Source organism: Moschus berezovskii, chromosome X (genome assembly GCF_049115385.1).
Source record: "Moschus berezovskii isolate FMDL1 chromosome X, NW_MosBer_1.0, whole genome shotgun sequence".
Lineage (NCBI taxonomy): Eukaryota > Metazoa > Chordata > Mammalia > Artiodactyla > Moschidae > Moschus > Moschus berezovskii.
Genome location: NC_142488.1, coordinates 126,901,761 through 126,919,048, shown reverse-complemented (window position 1 = coordinate 126,919,048; position 17,288 = coordinate 126,901,761). Strand labels below are relative to the sequence as shown.

The 17,288-nt window shown below is 42.0% G+C and overlaps 1 protein-coding gene across 8 annotated transcripts in view; it reads left to right on the top strand.

Annotated features, from left to right (window-relative positions):
* The window catches only part of ARHGEF6 (Rac/Cdc42 guanine nucleotide exchange factor 6), a 118,344-nt gene that overhangs the window by 28,578 nt on the left and 72,478 nt on the right, over positions 1-17,288 (top strand). For 6 of the 8 annotated variants that reach the window (XM_055437939.2, XM_055437942.2, XM_055437941.2 and 3 more), the window contains exons 3-5: positions 5,173-5,257; positions 7,431-7,555; positions 9,147-9,348. In XM_055437939.2, the coding sequence (XP_055293914.1) occupies positions 5,173-5,257; positions 7,431-7,555; positions 9,147-9,348 (412 nt within the window). Of the gene's footprint in view, positions 1-3,291; positions 3,369-3,849; positions 3,986-5,172; positions 5,258-7,430; positions 7,556-9,146; positions 9,349-17,288 lie in introns of those variants that run through there. The other 2 variants (XM_088834079.1, XM_088834080.1) reach the window with 2 other exon arrangements.

Here is a 17,288-nt window from a genome sequence, read left to right as displayed (position 1 = left end):
AACAGCATCTGTGGGTAAATTCTAGTGTGTTGAGGTTTTCTAAAAAAGGGAACTGTGTATACTGCAGGCAACTTCCCTCAAGCAGATACAGTGCCTCTTGCTGATGCATGTTTCATTTTCTGATCAGTGTCTTTATTCTCAAATTCAGCCAAGTACCAACACAAGTGGACTTCCCTAGTGGCTCAATGGTAAAAACTCCACCTGCCAATGCAGGAGATATGGGTTCGATCCCTGGGTCGAGAAGATCCCCTGGAGAAGGAAATGGCAACCCACTCCAGTATTCTTGCCTGGAAAATCCCATGGACAGAGGAGCCTGGCAGGCTACAGTTCATGGGATTGCAAAGAGTTGGACATGACTGAACGACTAAACAATAACTAATACAAGTGAATATTGCCAGTGTGGTCACCTGTAGGAGGTCAATTAACCTGGATAAGGAGCAACCTCAAAAGAAAGGTGGAGGGTTTTTTTAATCACATTTCTTGGCCTTTTTCTGCTAATATTTACATCCGTTTATTATTTTAGACACTACTTATCTCCACCACATCTACCCAATACACACATCCACGTGCATACACATGCTCACATTCCCACTAGAAGTTTTTTGCTTTCTTACCATTTTGACATACATGTCATTAACACTTTCCCATTGATATCACTTCTAAGGGAGATGCAATAAGTCTGGAATCCCTTGGGCTACTTGATAGTCTCTCTAGGGTCTGTTGCATCTTGTCCACTCAGGTCTTGGCAAACTAAAGCAGAATGCCTATCCATTTATTCCTGGAAACCTTTGCATTTTAGATTGTAGCGTTCAGGAACATATTTGGATTGTAGTGTCCTTTAACTCTTTAGTAATATTGACATCTCCCCTTTGCTAGAAGTATATTAGATCTCATTTTTAGATGTGATTGGGCTCGTCAGTCATTTTAAGTTTGAATGCAAAACATTCATTGATTAGATGAATAAAGACTTGTGAGTCTCAGAAGAGGCCCACATTTGCATATATTGTTTACACTGATGGCCTCCCTCCCAAATATGGGGGAAAAAATGGATACTATATATTTTCACTCAAGAGACAGATTTTAGGTCTTAAAGAATATGTACACAAAGAAGATAAAATTGGATCTTGACATAGCTCCCAGAAAACATGCAGATGAGAAATGGAACAAATGTCTCTACCTGATGGGAAGACAGATCCTTCAGAATCTTAGGCTCATTACCAACCATGCCCGACATGAAAAGGTACATTTTATTCTCATCACCACACCGGGGGAAAAAAGGTTGCAAACTTCTTGACATCCTGGAACAAAATGTTTTAAGGTGTATTTCCATCCAGAAAGTGGGCATCTAGTTAAGCACTGGAGGGTGGTGCTAGTGGTAAAGAATCCACCTGCCAATGCAGGAGATGTGGGTTCGATCCCTGGGTCAGGAAGATCCCTGGAGAAGGAAATGGCAACCCACTCCAGTATTCCTGCCTGGGAAATTCCATGGACAGAGGAGTGTGGTGGGCTACAATCCATTGGGTAGCAAGAGTCAGATACAACTGAGCACAGCATGGCACAGCATAATAGATATATATAGATAGATAGATCTGGGAATCCAGGTGGCTCAGTGGTAAAGAATCTGCCTGCCAATGAAGAAGATGTGGGTTCGATCCCTGGGTTGGGAAGATTCCTTGGAGAAAGAAATGGCAACCAACTCCAGTATTCTTGCTTGGGAAATCCCATGCACAGAGGAACCTGGCAGGCTACAGTCCATGGGGTCACAAGAGTTGGACAGGACTTAGCCACTAAACCATATATAGATCTGTATCATTGACTGGCAGATTAATAGGTTGAGCCTGTCCTTGAACAGACTTCTAGTTTCAAATACACATTTATGAGACTAGAAGACATCTCCATACACTTTATTTTTTTTTCCAATTTTATTTATTTATTTTTTTCAAGTTGAACAGACTAAATTTCTTTAAACAAACTTATTTATACTCCAGAGTCCTTTAAAAACTTAATAGCATTTATACATTGAAGGTATTTGATTTTCTTGTAACTAGCACTTCAAATGCAACAAGCATTTGAAGCAACAAGCATTTGACCCAACAAGTAAAACTTTCTACAGTTCATAACTTTTATAAATAAAATAAATTAAATGTACAGTGAATAAGTTCTCTGAAATATTTCAATATTTCTGCAGGTTTAGTAACATCGTAAAATACATTTCAACTAAAATTCACAAATCTAAAAACCTGTTAGGCATTTTTAGGCGTTTTAAGATGGAAATGAAGATCAGTGTTACATCGTAATATGCCAATTACAAATAGTACTTCAAATAGCAAATACTACAGTTTGTCCCAAACTTTAAAAACTATTCATGAACTCAACACTGAACTATTGATGGCTATGAGAATTGTTTCCTAGCCTTTTTGAAAATTTCAACCCATTTACGTTTAAGGTAATTATTGATAAGTACGATCCCGTAGCCATTTTCTTTATTGCTTTGGGTTCAAGTTTATACACTCTTTCTGTAATTCCTGTCTATAGAAGATCCTTTAGCATTTGTTGGAGAGCTGGTTTGGTGATGCTGAATTCCCTCAGCTTTTGCTTGTCTGTAAAGCTTTTGATTTCTCCTTCATATTTGAATGAGATCCTTGCTGGGTATAGTAATCTGGGCTGTAGGGTATTTTCTTTCATCACTTTAAGTATATCTTGCCACTCCCTTCTGGCCTGAAGAGTTTCTGTTGAAAGATCAGCTGTTATCCTTATGGGAATCCCCTTGAGTGTTATTTGCTGCTTTTCCCTTGCTGCTTTTAATATTTGTTCTTTGTGTTTGATCTTTGTTAATTTGATTAATATGTGTCTTGGAGTATTTCGCCTTGGGTTTATCCTGTTGGGGACTCTCTGGATTTCTTGGACTTGGGTGATTATTTCTTTCCCCATTTTAGGGAAGTTTTCAACTATTATCTCCTCAAGTATTCTCTCATGGTCTTTCTTTTTGTCTTCTTCTTCTGGGACTCCTATGATTCGAATGTTGGAGCGTTTAACATTGTCCCAGAGGTCTCTAATATTGTCCTCATTTCTTTTAATTCGTTTTTCTTTTTCCCTCTCTGTTTCATTTATTTCTACAATTCTATCTTCTAGTTCGCTTATCCTGTCTTCTGCTTCTGTTATTCTACTGTTTGTTCCCTCCAGAGTGTTTCTGATCTCATCTATTGCATTATTCATTGTATATTGACTCTTTTTTATTTCTTCTAAGTCCTTATTAAATCTTTCTTCCATCTTCTCAATCCTTTTCTCCAGGTTATTTATCTGTAACTCCATTTTGCTTTCAAGATTTTGAATCATTTTCACCATCAAAATTTGAAATTCTTTATCAGGTAAATTCCCTATATCTTCTTCTTTTGTTTGTGTTGGTGGGCAATTATCTTGTTCCTTTACTTGCTGGGTATTTCTCTGCCTCTTCATCTTGCTTATATTGCTTTGCTTGGGGTGGCCTTTCCCTCTTCTTGCAGTTTGTGGAGTTCTCTTTATTATGTAGTTTCTTCGCTGTGTGTGGGGTTGGACGGGGGACTTGTCCGGGTTCCCTGGTTAGGGAAGCATGTGTTGGTGTTCTGGTGGGTGGAGCTGGATTTCTTCTCTCTCCTTTAGAAGACAATGGGCTGCTTTTCTGGGAGCCTGATGTCCTCTGCCAGTATTCAGAAGTTGTTTTGTGGACTTTACTCTGCGTTCAAATGTTGTTTTGATGAATTTGTGGGGAAGAAAGTGGTCTTGCCATCTTATCCCTCCGCCATCTTGTTCCTTCCTCCCCAGAACACTGGATTCTTATATTCCACTTGGTCGTGGAGTATCTCTTCCCAGCTGCTCCAGCAAGGCGCAGCCGCTGTACCTTACCTTGGACGAGGGGTATCTCCTCAAGGCCGTGCCTCCTGCTTTGAATGTAGATCAGCTCCTCTCGGCCCTCCGGTGCCCAAGCAGCCACCGCCTCCTGGACGTGGTACAGCTCCTCTCGGCCACCGCCCTAACCCTGGGCGCGGAGTAGCTCATCTCAGCCACGATTCTGCACGTGGTCTGTTGCGCTGGAGCCGGGCGTCTCCCGCGCCTGCGCCGCCGGAGCCGGGCGTCTCTCGCGTCTGCGCCTGCGCCGCCGGAGCCGGGCGTCTCCCGCGTCTGCGCCTGCGCCGCCGGAGCCGGGCGTCCATACACTTTAATACATTGAATGCATTTGAAATTTTATTCTTAAATTTGTGAAATTATTTTTTTTACTAAAGTATAGTTGATCTACAATGTTTCAGGTGTACAGAAAAGTGATTCACTTATACATCTATAGATCTATTCCTTTTCAGATTCACTTCCATGATAAGTTATTACAAGATATTGAATATATTTTTAAATGAACAATTGTCTTTAGAACAGTAACTGCTTGGTATCTTCCCTAGTGACAGTAGGATATCAGAATGATGGTTGCAACTGGCCAAGTGAAATATTGTATTTCTTCAGTGTTTTGCTGCCAGCAGTTGAGCAATACAAGGAAGGCCAGAGGTCATATCTGGAAAAGTTACCTAAGGCCAGGAAGAACCTAGAGGCTCAGACTGGCCAAGGGTCAGATCCATGAAGATGAGCTGAGAGGGCAAGGTCAAGCGGCCGAAACTGGGCACTGAGGCTGGGAGCAAGAGGCAGGCCTAGGCAGGAAGTTTGGGCAATGTGAAGTTGGGACCCAGTGGGTGGCTGCAGTGAGGACGGGCAGAAGAGAGGAAGGCACTGCTGACAGTGCCTGGCTGAGAACAGTGAATAAACTACTGAGGGAAGGGTGTCACAAAGGCTCCCCCTCCTTTGGTAGGTGATGGGCACTGACTGTAACCCAGCTCAGGGTTTCCGGTAACTGGGCCGAGAGTATTGATGGGTTCAGGTCAGAAGAGCAGGTCTGTGCATTTCCTGGTGGGCCCTGCACTCGGCGTAGTTCTCATTTCCCATTACTGCTTCTCTCTGACTCACTGATGGCTGCCACATGTCATTAGGCGGCTTTGCTGCCGCTTTCATTTTTTCCCAAAGGTATACAGAGGTTTGGGTCTTGACTTTTACATTGTTTTCCCCTGAGAGCTGGAGGAAGTGGCCTTCTGATAGTTTGGTTTGTTGAGTTGAATACTTACAGTGTCTTAACAGTTTCAATTTCCTTTCTCATAGATATTTGATCCTGATGACCTTTATGCAGGGGTCAATTTCTCCAAGGTTCTGAACACTCTTTTAGCTGTCAACAGAGCAACAGAAGGTAAGTAGGGCTTGAGATGGGTGGTGGGTTCTGGGTGACATGTTTGGGTTCACATGTCTCTGATTCCTCTGTGATCCAACTATGGCCAAAACTGTGCTGTTGGGACAGATTTCTCTCTTCCCCTTAAAAGAACCCCAATGGGTGCCAGATGCTTTAATTCGTCATACTTTAGGATTTCAACATAACTATTACAGATGTTTTCCTAATGCCCTTAATATAATAAGAATCAAGAAACAATTTCATTCAAAGCTATCGAATAGGCCCCTGAGTGTAACAAGGCAGAAAATTAAAAGGAAAAAGATCAGTTCCTTTTTTCATAAAGTTTACAAAATGCAGCCGTTACTTCCCTTTCCCCACCAGAGACATATTTTTTTTTTTTCTCATAGTTTTCAGTATGTCTTTGTCCATGTTAAGGAACCCTTCAGTAACCTTGCACTGGAAATGAAACTTCAGGTTCATAGTGAGAGAAAAGAACATCATTTATTTAAATGTTTAGTACCCATCACATTGACAGAATGAAATGAATATAAATCCTAGTACATGTGAACCAAATGATGATAACCTTAAAGGATAGCTTCATTCCTTCCATGATACAGTATCTTACTGATAGCAGGGCAGTAATAACCATAGTTAAAATGCGTTGAGCCCTTACCATGGGTCATGGCTGTCCTAAGAGCCATTGGTAGTCTCATTCAATCTTTGAAACAAGCCTGGGAGTAGGTGGAATAGGTGTCAGTATTAGGTCCATATTACAGATAAGGAAAGTCAGGCCCATAGTGGCTTGAGTAGAAAGTAAGCAGCAGACCTGGGATTCAGACCCACATCTCACTGACTCTAGAGCCCTGATGCTCCAACTTGGGTCTTGCTGCTCAAAACACTGGAAAGTCAACACGCTGTGTGCCCAGCACTGCCAGGTGCTACAAAGGAAGTGTAAGACGCGGTCCCCGCCCTGGAGAAAATTACCATCTATTTAGGGAGACTCAGCTTACCCACATGAAACAATTAAAGAACGAGAACAGACAATATAATCAAGTGCCAAAGAGGCTGGAGCATCTAGGAAGCTATCAAGTAATTACAGTTTTAGTCAAAAGAGCTGTATATAATAGCAGTAAATGTAAAAACACTTCTCTGAAGTTGTTCTTTTGCTTTCTGGAAGAAAATGCTTTGGCGCTATTGCAAGGCGTATAGCAGAAAGTACAGCTAATTCAAGTAACTATATTTAACACACATGACAACTATCCAGTTCTGGGCAGGGAGGATCGTATAATTCTAACATTATGCCATACAAATTATATGTTCCTTTGCCAAACTCTCCTAGCAAGTTTTACAGTCTCTTCCCTTGCCACAGATATTTATAAAATACAAGGAGGTGAAAGTTAAAACCCACAGCATCAAGGAAATTACTTGGATACTGAGCTTGTCGCCTAGGGAATGTTTGGGCTTTAGACTTTTGCAGTTTATATCTTTTAAAAATAAATGGAGAGGAAAAGAACTCTCATTTGAATTTGTCAGGAAGCCAACTCCTCCCTTTAGTATGCTCTGGGCATTCTGAAAACACCCAACTCAGCGCTGGGCTGATCGAATTTCACATGGTTTCAAGGAAAAGACTCTTGAGTTTGAGTTAAAAAAAAGATTCTAGTATCAAGACTGCATCTTTCCCAGACACACATTCTCTCTCATTCTCATTCTCCCATCCCCCAGGCACAAGGGAGATTTGACATCATATGTGCCACATAAACTGCTCCATGTGAGGAAGAAAAGAACCACTCGGTTATGGGCCAAAAAACAAAGCGAGAAATTTAAAATATTTCAAAGTAATAAGAGCCACAGACAGCTGTTTGGTACCCAATATAGTTCTGCTGGGGATCACAGGGCATACTGTTGCAAAGGGTTCAGGAGCAAAGAGTTGTAGAGAAATGGGTTAAGAGAAAATGTGGTTGTGTCGCTGTTTTTCATTCTACTGGAGAACAATGGCCAGTAAGGTTAAGGAAGAGAAGTTGGCCACTGCAAGGGAGGGGAGGGGGGATGAAATAAGTTCAGCATGTTCATCATGGAACAGTTAGAAGTCTGGTCAGATTGCTTTTGATAATGTCCCCTGAAAGATAATATTTTGCTGGAGACGTTTTTCTGACACAAGGGGCTCTCTTTACGGTGCCTTTTCCTCTTTTCACAGATCAGCTCTCAGAAAGGCCATGTGGACGTTCCTCTTCTCTTAGCGCTGCTAATAGTTCTCAGACAAACCCACAGGGAGCAGTTTCTAGCACAGCTCCAGGACTGCAAAGGCAGTCAAAGCCAGTGGTAAGTATGGTCCCCAATTCCCTTGGCCTGTTTTTAAATCTGTAAAATTCGATGGCTATCTTGGTTACATCTCCATAGGTGGTGAGATACTATCCTGTTGCTTTGGGGTGTTGTGATAAAATGAATTTGGAACCTCACCCCAATTCAGGCTGGCCCAAGGGAACGCATCAAAGGCATGTGGGCCACAGAGTCAGAAAGTCAGGGTTGAAGCCTCAAAGTTCTTTCTATCCCTTTCTACTGGAGTGGGTAGCCATTCTCTTCTCCAGGGGATCTTCCTGACCCAGGGATTGAACCCCAGGTCTCCTGCGTTGCAGGCAGATTCTTGACTGTCTGAGCCACCAGGGAAGCCCATCCCTTTCTAGAATTGAGCAACTGAGAACCCTATGCAAATGTCAGTCGTTAGTCCGACTTCCTGAGGGAAGTTTGCTGTTATTTCCCCGTCACCACCCCCCCACCCCCGGCTTATTAGAGAACTAAATAGCTCCTGGCACACTGCAGGCAATCAATATATATTACTTGCACTCATCATCATCACTTCCATTTTCTTTTTCTCTTTGCATTCCTATTGAGCTCAAGAGGAGCTCCTGTATTGGGATGGCTCAGTTATCATTGCATTTGGTCTTAATGGGAGCTTTCTTTTGGAAGGAAGCACCCTAGCTTCTGCTCTTTTGAGACCTTTATTCCTTGTCAAATTCCACCCACTTGCTTTAAGCCATCAGGAGTTATTAGTTCCAAAGTACTTTAATTACTTCCAAAGCACTTAACCTTTTGAGATCAGAGATCCCTTTCAGAAGCTGATGAACACTGATATGGTTCCATACCCCTTGGGCCCTCTCAAATTGTATGCAAAATCTTCTCCCTGAATTTACTAGTCTCTGTTTTGGGTAAAGGCACATTGTGCTATCATCTTCTCAGAGACCTGTGACAGGTTAAGAGCTCCTGACTTGGGTAACTATGGGATATTTGATCTTTGCATATGACTAAGCCTTAGCCAATTTAAGATATTCTTAGTAATTGGGAGGTGGGAGGCAGATTTTATGAGAGGAGGTTAGTACCTAATTTTGGTCATGTAATTATGTAAGACTTTGTCTGGGTGTTGGGTACAGGCAGAGTGGGATAGTTTATTAATCTCTTTGTTTCCTAGTTCATTTAAATAAGTATCTTTCAGGAATTCCCTGGCAGTCCAGTGATTAGGACTCCATGCTTCCATTGCGGGGAGCCTGGGTTTAATTCTTGGTTGGGAAACTAAGATCCCCACAAGCTGAGTGGTGTGGCCAAAAAAATAAAAGTAGTATCTTTAGATAACTGGTGGGGGATAAGGAAATGAAGGCATGACCCCCTCCAAAATACACATCCTCAAAAATGCAAAAGTTTGCCTACAATTTTGAGGGCTTCTTCCCCTTCTTCTTACCGCCTGCGCCCCCACAAGGTCAACCTATGTTAGGCTCATTCCTAATTTAAAGATTCAAGACTGAGATAGACCTGGGGTTTTATCCTTGGTCACCCTACTTGATTTGCCTAAATTCATAGAATTTCTGCCCCAGCCTCATTGAGATGAGTACCTAATCTGGTGTGACTTTTATTTCTCCAGGAGATGACGGAAAATGGAAGTCACCAGTTGATAGTAAAGGCGAGATTCAACTTTAAGCAGACTAATGAAGACGAGCTGTCTGTCTGTAAAGGGGACATCATTTATGTCACTAGAGTTGAAGAAGGAGGCTGGTGGGAAGGCACATTAAATGGGAGAACGGGCTGGTTCCCTAGTAATTATGTCCGAGAAATTAAATCCAGTGGTAAGTCAATCTTTTCAAACCTTTTTTTCACTCTGACTCCTCTATTTTCTTGGTCTTTGGATGGAAAATCTTGCAGTTTTCCTTGGTTCACAGAATTGTTTGTACTGGTATGTGTGAAAAAGACTAGAACAGAACTGGGGGGAAAATCTGTGATTAGATATTTTGAAGCCAAGTTGTATTTGGATTACATCAAGGCGGCGAAAAGCTAAAAATGCAAAAGAATTAAAAGCTTAGACAACTGTTCCACCTTAACTATGTCCCTTTCTGCTACTAATTCTAGCCCATGTAGCCCATGTGCAAAGTCCTTCCTGCTACTCCAAGAATCACTGATGGCAGAATACAATAATAAGAGAGGCCATGTGCTCACTTCCTTTTTTAGCCCTAAGCTCTTTAAGCAGACTTAAGTCTAAATGTCTCAGAGATATGTGGGAGAAATAACAATCACAAGGCTGCAGGAAGCTGTCTGGCCACTTTGATTCTGAATAAGATTGCCCTTAAACTCATTGCACACTGCTAACTGTTTACCCGTTTTCATGATGATACCCAGAGAAATGCAATCTAACCACTCATCAGTAATCATTCTAGAACTTTCTTAGGTAACTTACTTGCCTTTTATTCTTCAAAAAACTAAATCTTGCTTATATTACAAAACCAACAAAAATCCCTGGCATTATAAAAATATGTCATAATACAGATAAAATAAGGTTCAGTTATTCACATTATTATAGCTCTTCCTGCTTCAAAACTATTTACCCAGGGGCTCCTTTTGAGTAGTTAGCTCCTTGGTATATTTTTTCCTTTGGTCAATGTCTTTTTTGCTTTTTTAATACCTCAAAATTAATACTATTATTTAATAAGATTATAGGCTCACTGTAAGTTAAAACTTATTGAAATAGATAATGGAGATGATAAAAGTTCCCCTCTCATCTCTTCCTCCAGATAACCACTGTTAGGAGCTTTTCCCTAAAGTATTTGAGCTAAAATTTAGCTTCACGCTTTTCTGTGTTGTGTCGGGTGAAGGAGGAGCATTTCCTTTAATGGAATGAGTATTTACTAACAGATTTATAATTATATGTGTGTGTGTAAATGTCTTAGTGTCTTTTAGTACTGGGAATCGAGGAGTTTCTGTTGAGCCCTGAAGTATTTTCATGGGCTTTGCGTGGAATTTCCTTTGTTTTGATGATTTTCACAGCCGATTTTTACCCCTTTTACATCTTTCAATGTATATAACCTGATTGTTAGAATCTCTAAATAATTTGACAAATTCACCCTAACTTTGTTCACTGATTCAATGCCTTCATCAGAAAAGTAAAAGAAACAGCGCTTGCTGCCTGGCCTGGCCTGGGAATCCCAAGCATTGTTGAGGGGCTATAGGTAACAGACAGCACGGCACACTCCTTATAGTGTCCCTTACTGAGATGCCTTGTAGCATATAGTCTGGCTCCTCCCTTGTGAACCAACCACCCTGAGCTATTTGTCCTGGTCTTGGACCCCTTCTCTTTGAGTTTTTCCTAAACTCTCTTTGGTTTACAACTCAGTTAAGGATGCACTTGGCAAGCTCTGGCTCTTGTTTGAGCACCTGGGGAACCTAACCCTTAGAAACTCTTTTCCAGCTGTCAAGAATAGGTCTGGGTAACTGGGGTCAGGAGGCCGGCCCATCAGGGAAAACCTAGGACTGAAAGAGTATGGACCACTTCCCCCCTAGTTTATTGCAATAGCTTCTTAACTGGCATCCCGCCCCTGTCCTCGTCACTCCTATAGTGTAATTTAAACTCAGTAGCCAGAGGGTACTTTTAAAATGTACCCTGAGCACTATTAAAATGATTGAGAGGGTACTTTTAAAATGATCCTTTTAAAATGTGACTTGAGTACTATAATGGCTCCCATCTCAAAAACAGTGAAGGTCAAGATCATCACAGTAGTCTACATGGCCTCCACGATTTGGCCTCTGGTGTCCCCTCTGACCTTCTTTCTGACCTCTCTCCCCCTCACTTGTCCCACTTCAGCCACGCGGGCCTCCTGGTTGCCTGTTGCAGACAGGTTCCTGCCTCACCTGCTATCCCTCCACCCTTACCTGCTTCAGGTCTTTGCTCCCTTGTTGGCTTCGAAGTAGCATCTTATCCGGTCACCCAGGGGGAAATTGGACCCTGTTCCCACTACTCTTGTCCCCTTTCCCTTTTGTAGGTTTTTTTTTTTATCATTTATTTCTAACTGTATATTTATTTATTTATTTCATTTACCATCTGTATTCTACCATTAGCATATAAGTGCCACAAGGGCAGAGATATTTTTTCTGTTGGTTTGGCTTGGTAAATATTTGTAAAATGAATGAATGAATGTTGTGGGCAGGTCATTCAATTCTGTTCAGCTTGTTCATTGAGTATTTCCTGGGTACTGGGTGGGGCAGTTCTGTACTTATCCACTCAGTCATGTCTGACTCTTTGCGACCCCGGACTGTAGCCCACCAGGCTCCTCTGTCCATGAGTATTCTCCAGGCAAGAATTCTGGAGTGGGTTTCCATGCCTACCTCCAGGGGATCTTCCCAACCCAGGGGTTGAACCCAGGTCTCCCGCATGGCAGGCGGATTCTTTACTATCTGAACCACCATGGAAGCCCAAGAATACTGGAGTGGGAGCCTATCCCTTCTCCAGGGGATCTTCCTGACCCAGGAATTGAACTGGGGTCTCCTGCATTGCAGGTGGATTCTTTTTACCGACTGAGCTACCAGGGAAGCCCACTTGGTGGGGAGGGTTTTGTAATAATCTGTCCTCATGGACTCTGCCCCCAAGGACTTTGGAGTCTAGTAGTCAGGATAGGTGTGTACAGGACAGGTTAGGACAGAGTCACACAAAGTTATATGTACAAAGCTATTGGAAGAGTAAAGAAATTATTTGATTAACAGTATTGGCTTGAAGCTCAACATTCAGAAAAAAAAGGTCATGGCATCTGGTCCCATCACTTCATGGGAAATAGATGGGGAAACAGTGGAAACAGTGTCAGACTTTATTTTGGGGGGCTCCAAAATCACTGCGGATACTGATTGCAGCCATTAAATTAAAAGACGCTTACTCCTTGGAAGGAAAGTTATGACTAATCTAGATAGCATATTAAAAAGCAGAGACATTACTTTGCCAACAAAGGTCCGTCTAGTCAAGGCAATGGTTTTTCCAGTGGTCATGTATGGATGTGAGAGTTGGACTGTGAAGAAAGCTGATCGCCGAAGAATTGATGCTTTTAAACCGTGGAGCTGGAGAAGACTCTTGAGAGTCCCTTGGACTGCAAGGAGATCCAACCAGTCCATTCTAAAGGAGATCAGTCCTGGGTGTTCATTGGAAGGACTGATGCTAAAGCTGAAACTCCAATACTTTGGCCACCTCATGTGAAGAGTTGACTCACTGCAAAAGACTCTGATGCTGGGAAGGACTGGGGGCGGGAGGAGACGGGGACGACCGAGAATGAGATGGCTGGATGGCATCACCGACTCGATGGACATGAGTTTGAGTGAACTCTGGGAGTTGGTGATGGACAGGGAGGCCTGGCGTGCTGTGATTCATGGGGTCGCGGAGAGTCGGACACGACTGAGCGACTGAACTGAACTGAACTGAACTGAAGAGGAAAGAAGCACTTGACTTTGGTCTTGAATGATGAAAAGAGGCTTCTGATGGGCAGAGGATAGAAGCAGTTAGTAAGTTAAAGCTGGGAAGTAGGGAAGCATGGAGTGAGTGGTAGGAGGATTTGGGTTGAGGGTCAGGTGAGTGAAGAGAAGGGGTGTGGCTGGAGCTACTTTAAGAAGGCTGTCAATGACAAGCTGTAAGCAGGGGATTGCGTGTGGTTTAGAGAAATCTTTCTAGTGGTGATGTTGGAGCTGGATGGCAGGAAAGTGGTGGGGATAATCAAGGAGGATGTGGGGAAAGCAGTAAAGACTACTGCTGAGGTCCCAGCAATCGACTTTGATGACCGTGGAGAAGAAGAGAAAGTGGATGGATGCAGTAGAGACTGTGAAACCAGAATCAAGAAAACTTGCTGACGATTAGCCATGAGGAAAGGGAAGAGGTGAACATCATGCCAAGTCTAGGGGTCCAGGTTGATGGCGAGCTCCTTAAGGGCATGCAGTGTCATCCACCTAGCGGGGCAGCAAAGGTTAATTTGCCAGGAGTAGGATATCAGTTCTACGATGAGGGCACCAGTGAGGCACAGAAACCTGAGGCATGCCTCTTGCCCTCGTGGTGTTCCTAGTCTTGTGGGGAGATGGTCTTATTAGCATATCAGATGCTAAGTTCTAAATACAAGGCGGTCTGGAGGATGGTGAGCAGAAGAGAGGTGCCCAGCTCATCCTGACAAGGAGGTCAAGCGGAAATTATTCATCTTTGTGTATCTGTGTGTGTCCATAGTGCCCAGTGTAGTGCTTAGACATAGGAAATGTTTGCTTCATGCTGAACTCCCTTAACAGAGAAGATAGGAGGGTGTGTGTGTGTGTGTGTGTGTGTGTGTGTGTGTTGGGGGTGATTGGTACTGGAAGATGATGAGTTGTTTTGGACATGTTGAGTGGAGGCGCCAGCAGGTTATCATTCTGAAGATTTCTAGCAGGTTGGCAGGATGAATTTAGAGCATGGGAGAGAGGTAAGAGCTAGAGATTCAACTGCCAGTGGACACTCTAAAGTGGTGGATGATGAAGTGTCAAATAGATAGCAGATCATCAGTGGACAGAGAGTACACTGTGACTGGAGAGGTTGGGAGAGGCTTCCTGGAAGAGATAGGACTTGAGCTGAACCCTCAAAGACACGGAGGCTGTGTGGATAGGTCCAAAAGAGAGGAGGACAATATAAGTTGTAGTGATTGTTTGGGGAGAATGAAAACCATGAAAGATCTGTGGTAGTTCAAATGGAGAGTGTTTAAGAAACTGTGGAGGATATTAACTTGGTGTAATGCAAACATCTTGTTGGGAAAGTAGGTATCAGCTCTTTGCCGACTTGAATGCTTTCCCACCCATATCTTGCTGCACAAAACAGTAAGAAGGCCACAACCTACTTAGAATGCTGCTGAGGGACAATCTAAACTCAATGTTTTGCTGTTTTATCACCTGGAGAAGGGAATGGCTACCCACTCCAGTATTCTTGCCTGGAGAATTCTATGGACAGAGGAGCCTGGTGGGCTATAGTCCATGCGGTCGCAAAGAGTCAGACACGACTGACTTACTAACACTTAGAAGATACTTGTCAACTTTGGAATGTCTTTCCATAAAATCCATAGTGATGTGTCCACTTAGGAAAGAACATTTATCTTTAAAGAGTCTTTAAAAATTATTTCTAGATTAAATCAAAGAAACGAAACCTTCAATTTGGAGTTTTCAACCCCTCTGCTATACAACTTCTGGGTCCTTTATAAAGTTGAATCAGGCATGGAACAAAGGACTTCGGTGATCTCTGTCTGCTTACTGTTGGGCCAGATGTGTAACACGGAGATCACTGGAAGAGTCAGGAATTCTGGAATATTCATTCATGGTAGCCTGGGTACAATTCAGGCTGATGCTACAGGTTCTTTTGTCTTAGAAATCAAACAAAGGAACTCCAGTCCCAGGCAACCCTCAGCCCGCAGATGGCTCTGCTGGCTCCGCAGTGGAGAGCTGTGCAGTTTTGTTCCATTGACAAGAGCACTTCATGCTCTGGTAAGTTTGCCCTTGGGGAATGGATTTTTAAGTTTGAGAAATCCTCTGTAACTTTTGTCTAGAGGTAATTATGGCCGAAGCCCTGGAGACAGTTTCTTCCTCTCTTCAGGAGGAGGTTGATTTCTGAGGACTTACAGAGCCACCACTCTAATTCTGTATAAAGTTGAGAAATAGAATAGTTGAGTATAATGTTTTACACACACACACACACACACACACACACACACACACACATCTTTCAATGTGAGTTTAAGGCTGAAGATAGAATTGCTTTTTGTGACCATGATGACAAAAGCCTCTCCCCAAGAATTACAGAACTCAGACACAGGTGACATTAGGAAGCTCTTGTTACCAGTCCTGCTGGCCACCTTTCAATTTCTTATCACATGAGAAAAATAAACCCCATTTTGTGGAAAAAATATTTTTTTCAAGGATCTTACTTCTTGAAAAGTATGTGTATGAATAACTTAGTCTTTATATAAACTACAGAAGCTCTTTTTTTCATCATTTCATTTGACTCAGATACATGATAAATAAGAAAATTAGCCATTTATCCTGTTTTTAGTCTTTTTCTTCAAAATTAGTGGTAACTTGTAAGTGACCTTGTTGTCTACACATCAAAATCATGTTTGCCACTACATCACAGTAAGTTATATCTCAGTAATGCAGTAGGTTATATCTCTCCTTAAAATTTTTGTCTTTGTTACCAAGAAAGGGTGAAGGTTTTATCAGGACTTTGCATTAAAATTTTCCTGGCTATTGAGGCAAATATGATTGGAGCAGATATTTTATGCAAGTTCTGTTTTCTTCAGCTGATTCAGTTAAGGGGTCAATAAATCCTTCTAAAACTTCTTTGCAGGTAAATATAGATGTCAAATGAGGGGATTAGGTAGATGGCTAATTAAATTTGTATTAAGGCAGATTAAGAAATGACTCTTCCTACTTATTCTAATCCAAAACCATGATGGGGCTTTATATTTAGACTTCCTGTTTTAATCCCCAGGGTGTATCACACAGATCCTTCACATCCAGAGAAAACCAGTTATCACTAGATTTCTTTTTGACTTGTCACCACCAACAGTCATACGAATCTATACCTTAGCGAGGGAGAGGAATGGGGAAAGGGTCGTTACATGGGAATAAGGACGATTTCTTTTTTTCCCAACATTTGTAGCATTTTTTAATTGAAATATTTGTTATTGTTGTTTAATCACTAAGTCGTGTCCAACCCTTTGTGACCCCATGGACTGTAGCCTGCCAGGCTCTTCTTTCTATGGGATTTCCCAAGCAAGAATACTGGAGTGGGTTGCCATTTCCTTCTCCAGGGGATCTTCCTGACCCAGGGATTGAACCCGGGTCTCCTGCATTGCAGGCAGACTCTTTACTGACTGAGCTACAAGGGAAGCCCCAGTTATATAGTATTATATAAATTATACAATATAGTGATCACAATATTGAAGGGTTATACTCCATTTATAGTTATCATAAAATATTTGCTGTATTCCTCATGTTGTACAGTATATCCTTGTAGTTTATTTTATACCTAATAGTTTGTACCTATTACTCCCCTATCCCTGTATTGCCCCTCCCCCTTCCCTCTCCCCACTGATCACCAATAGTTTGTTTTCTGTATCAGTGAATTTGCTTCTTTCTTGTTATATTCACTAGTTTTATTTTTTAGATTCCATGTATACATCATATTGTACAGTATAGTATTTGTCTTTCTCTGACTTATTTCATTTAGCATAATGCCCTAGGAAGGTTACTTACGTCTATACCTGTGTGACACTGTTGTTGTTTGAGTTATGCTAAATAACCCATTTGAATTCATTACATTGATTGATTTCTTTTTTGTTGATTGAATTGAATTGACCAGTTTTTTAATGGCCTTAGAAACACCACCTAAAAGGTTTATGTTTTCATATTAGTTCTGGTTAGGTTATATTGGGGAGGAAGTTTTCCTCTACCCTTCTAGGTTCTTTTGAAATTGATAACTGACAGATCAACAAGCGAAAATCACAAAAAATTTTTAATGTCTACATGGAAGAGACCCAGGGGAACTGAGTAAGTTGCCAAAATGGTGAAACGTTCACCTTAAATACCATCTTCAGCTAAAGATAAAAGAGGGTGTTGGGGGTAGTGGTTTGAGACTTCACAGGGGAGGAAGGCAATTGACATAGAGATGGAAAAGCAAATGTTTGGCAAATAAATGTTTGCTGGGTTTTGCAGAGACCATGAAATACAGAGTGGACTCTGATCTCCAAGAGTTGTCCCC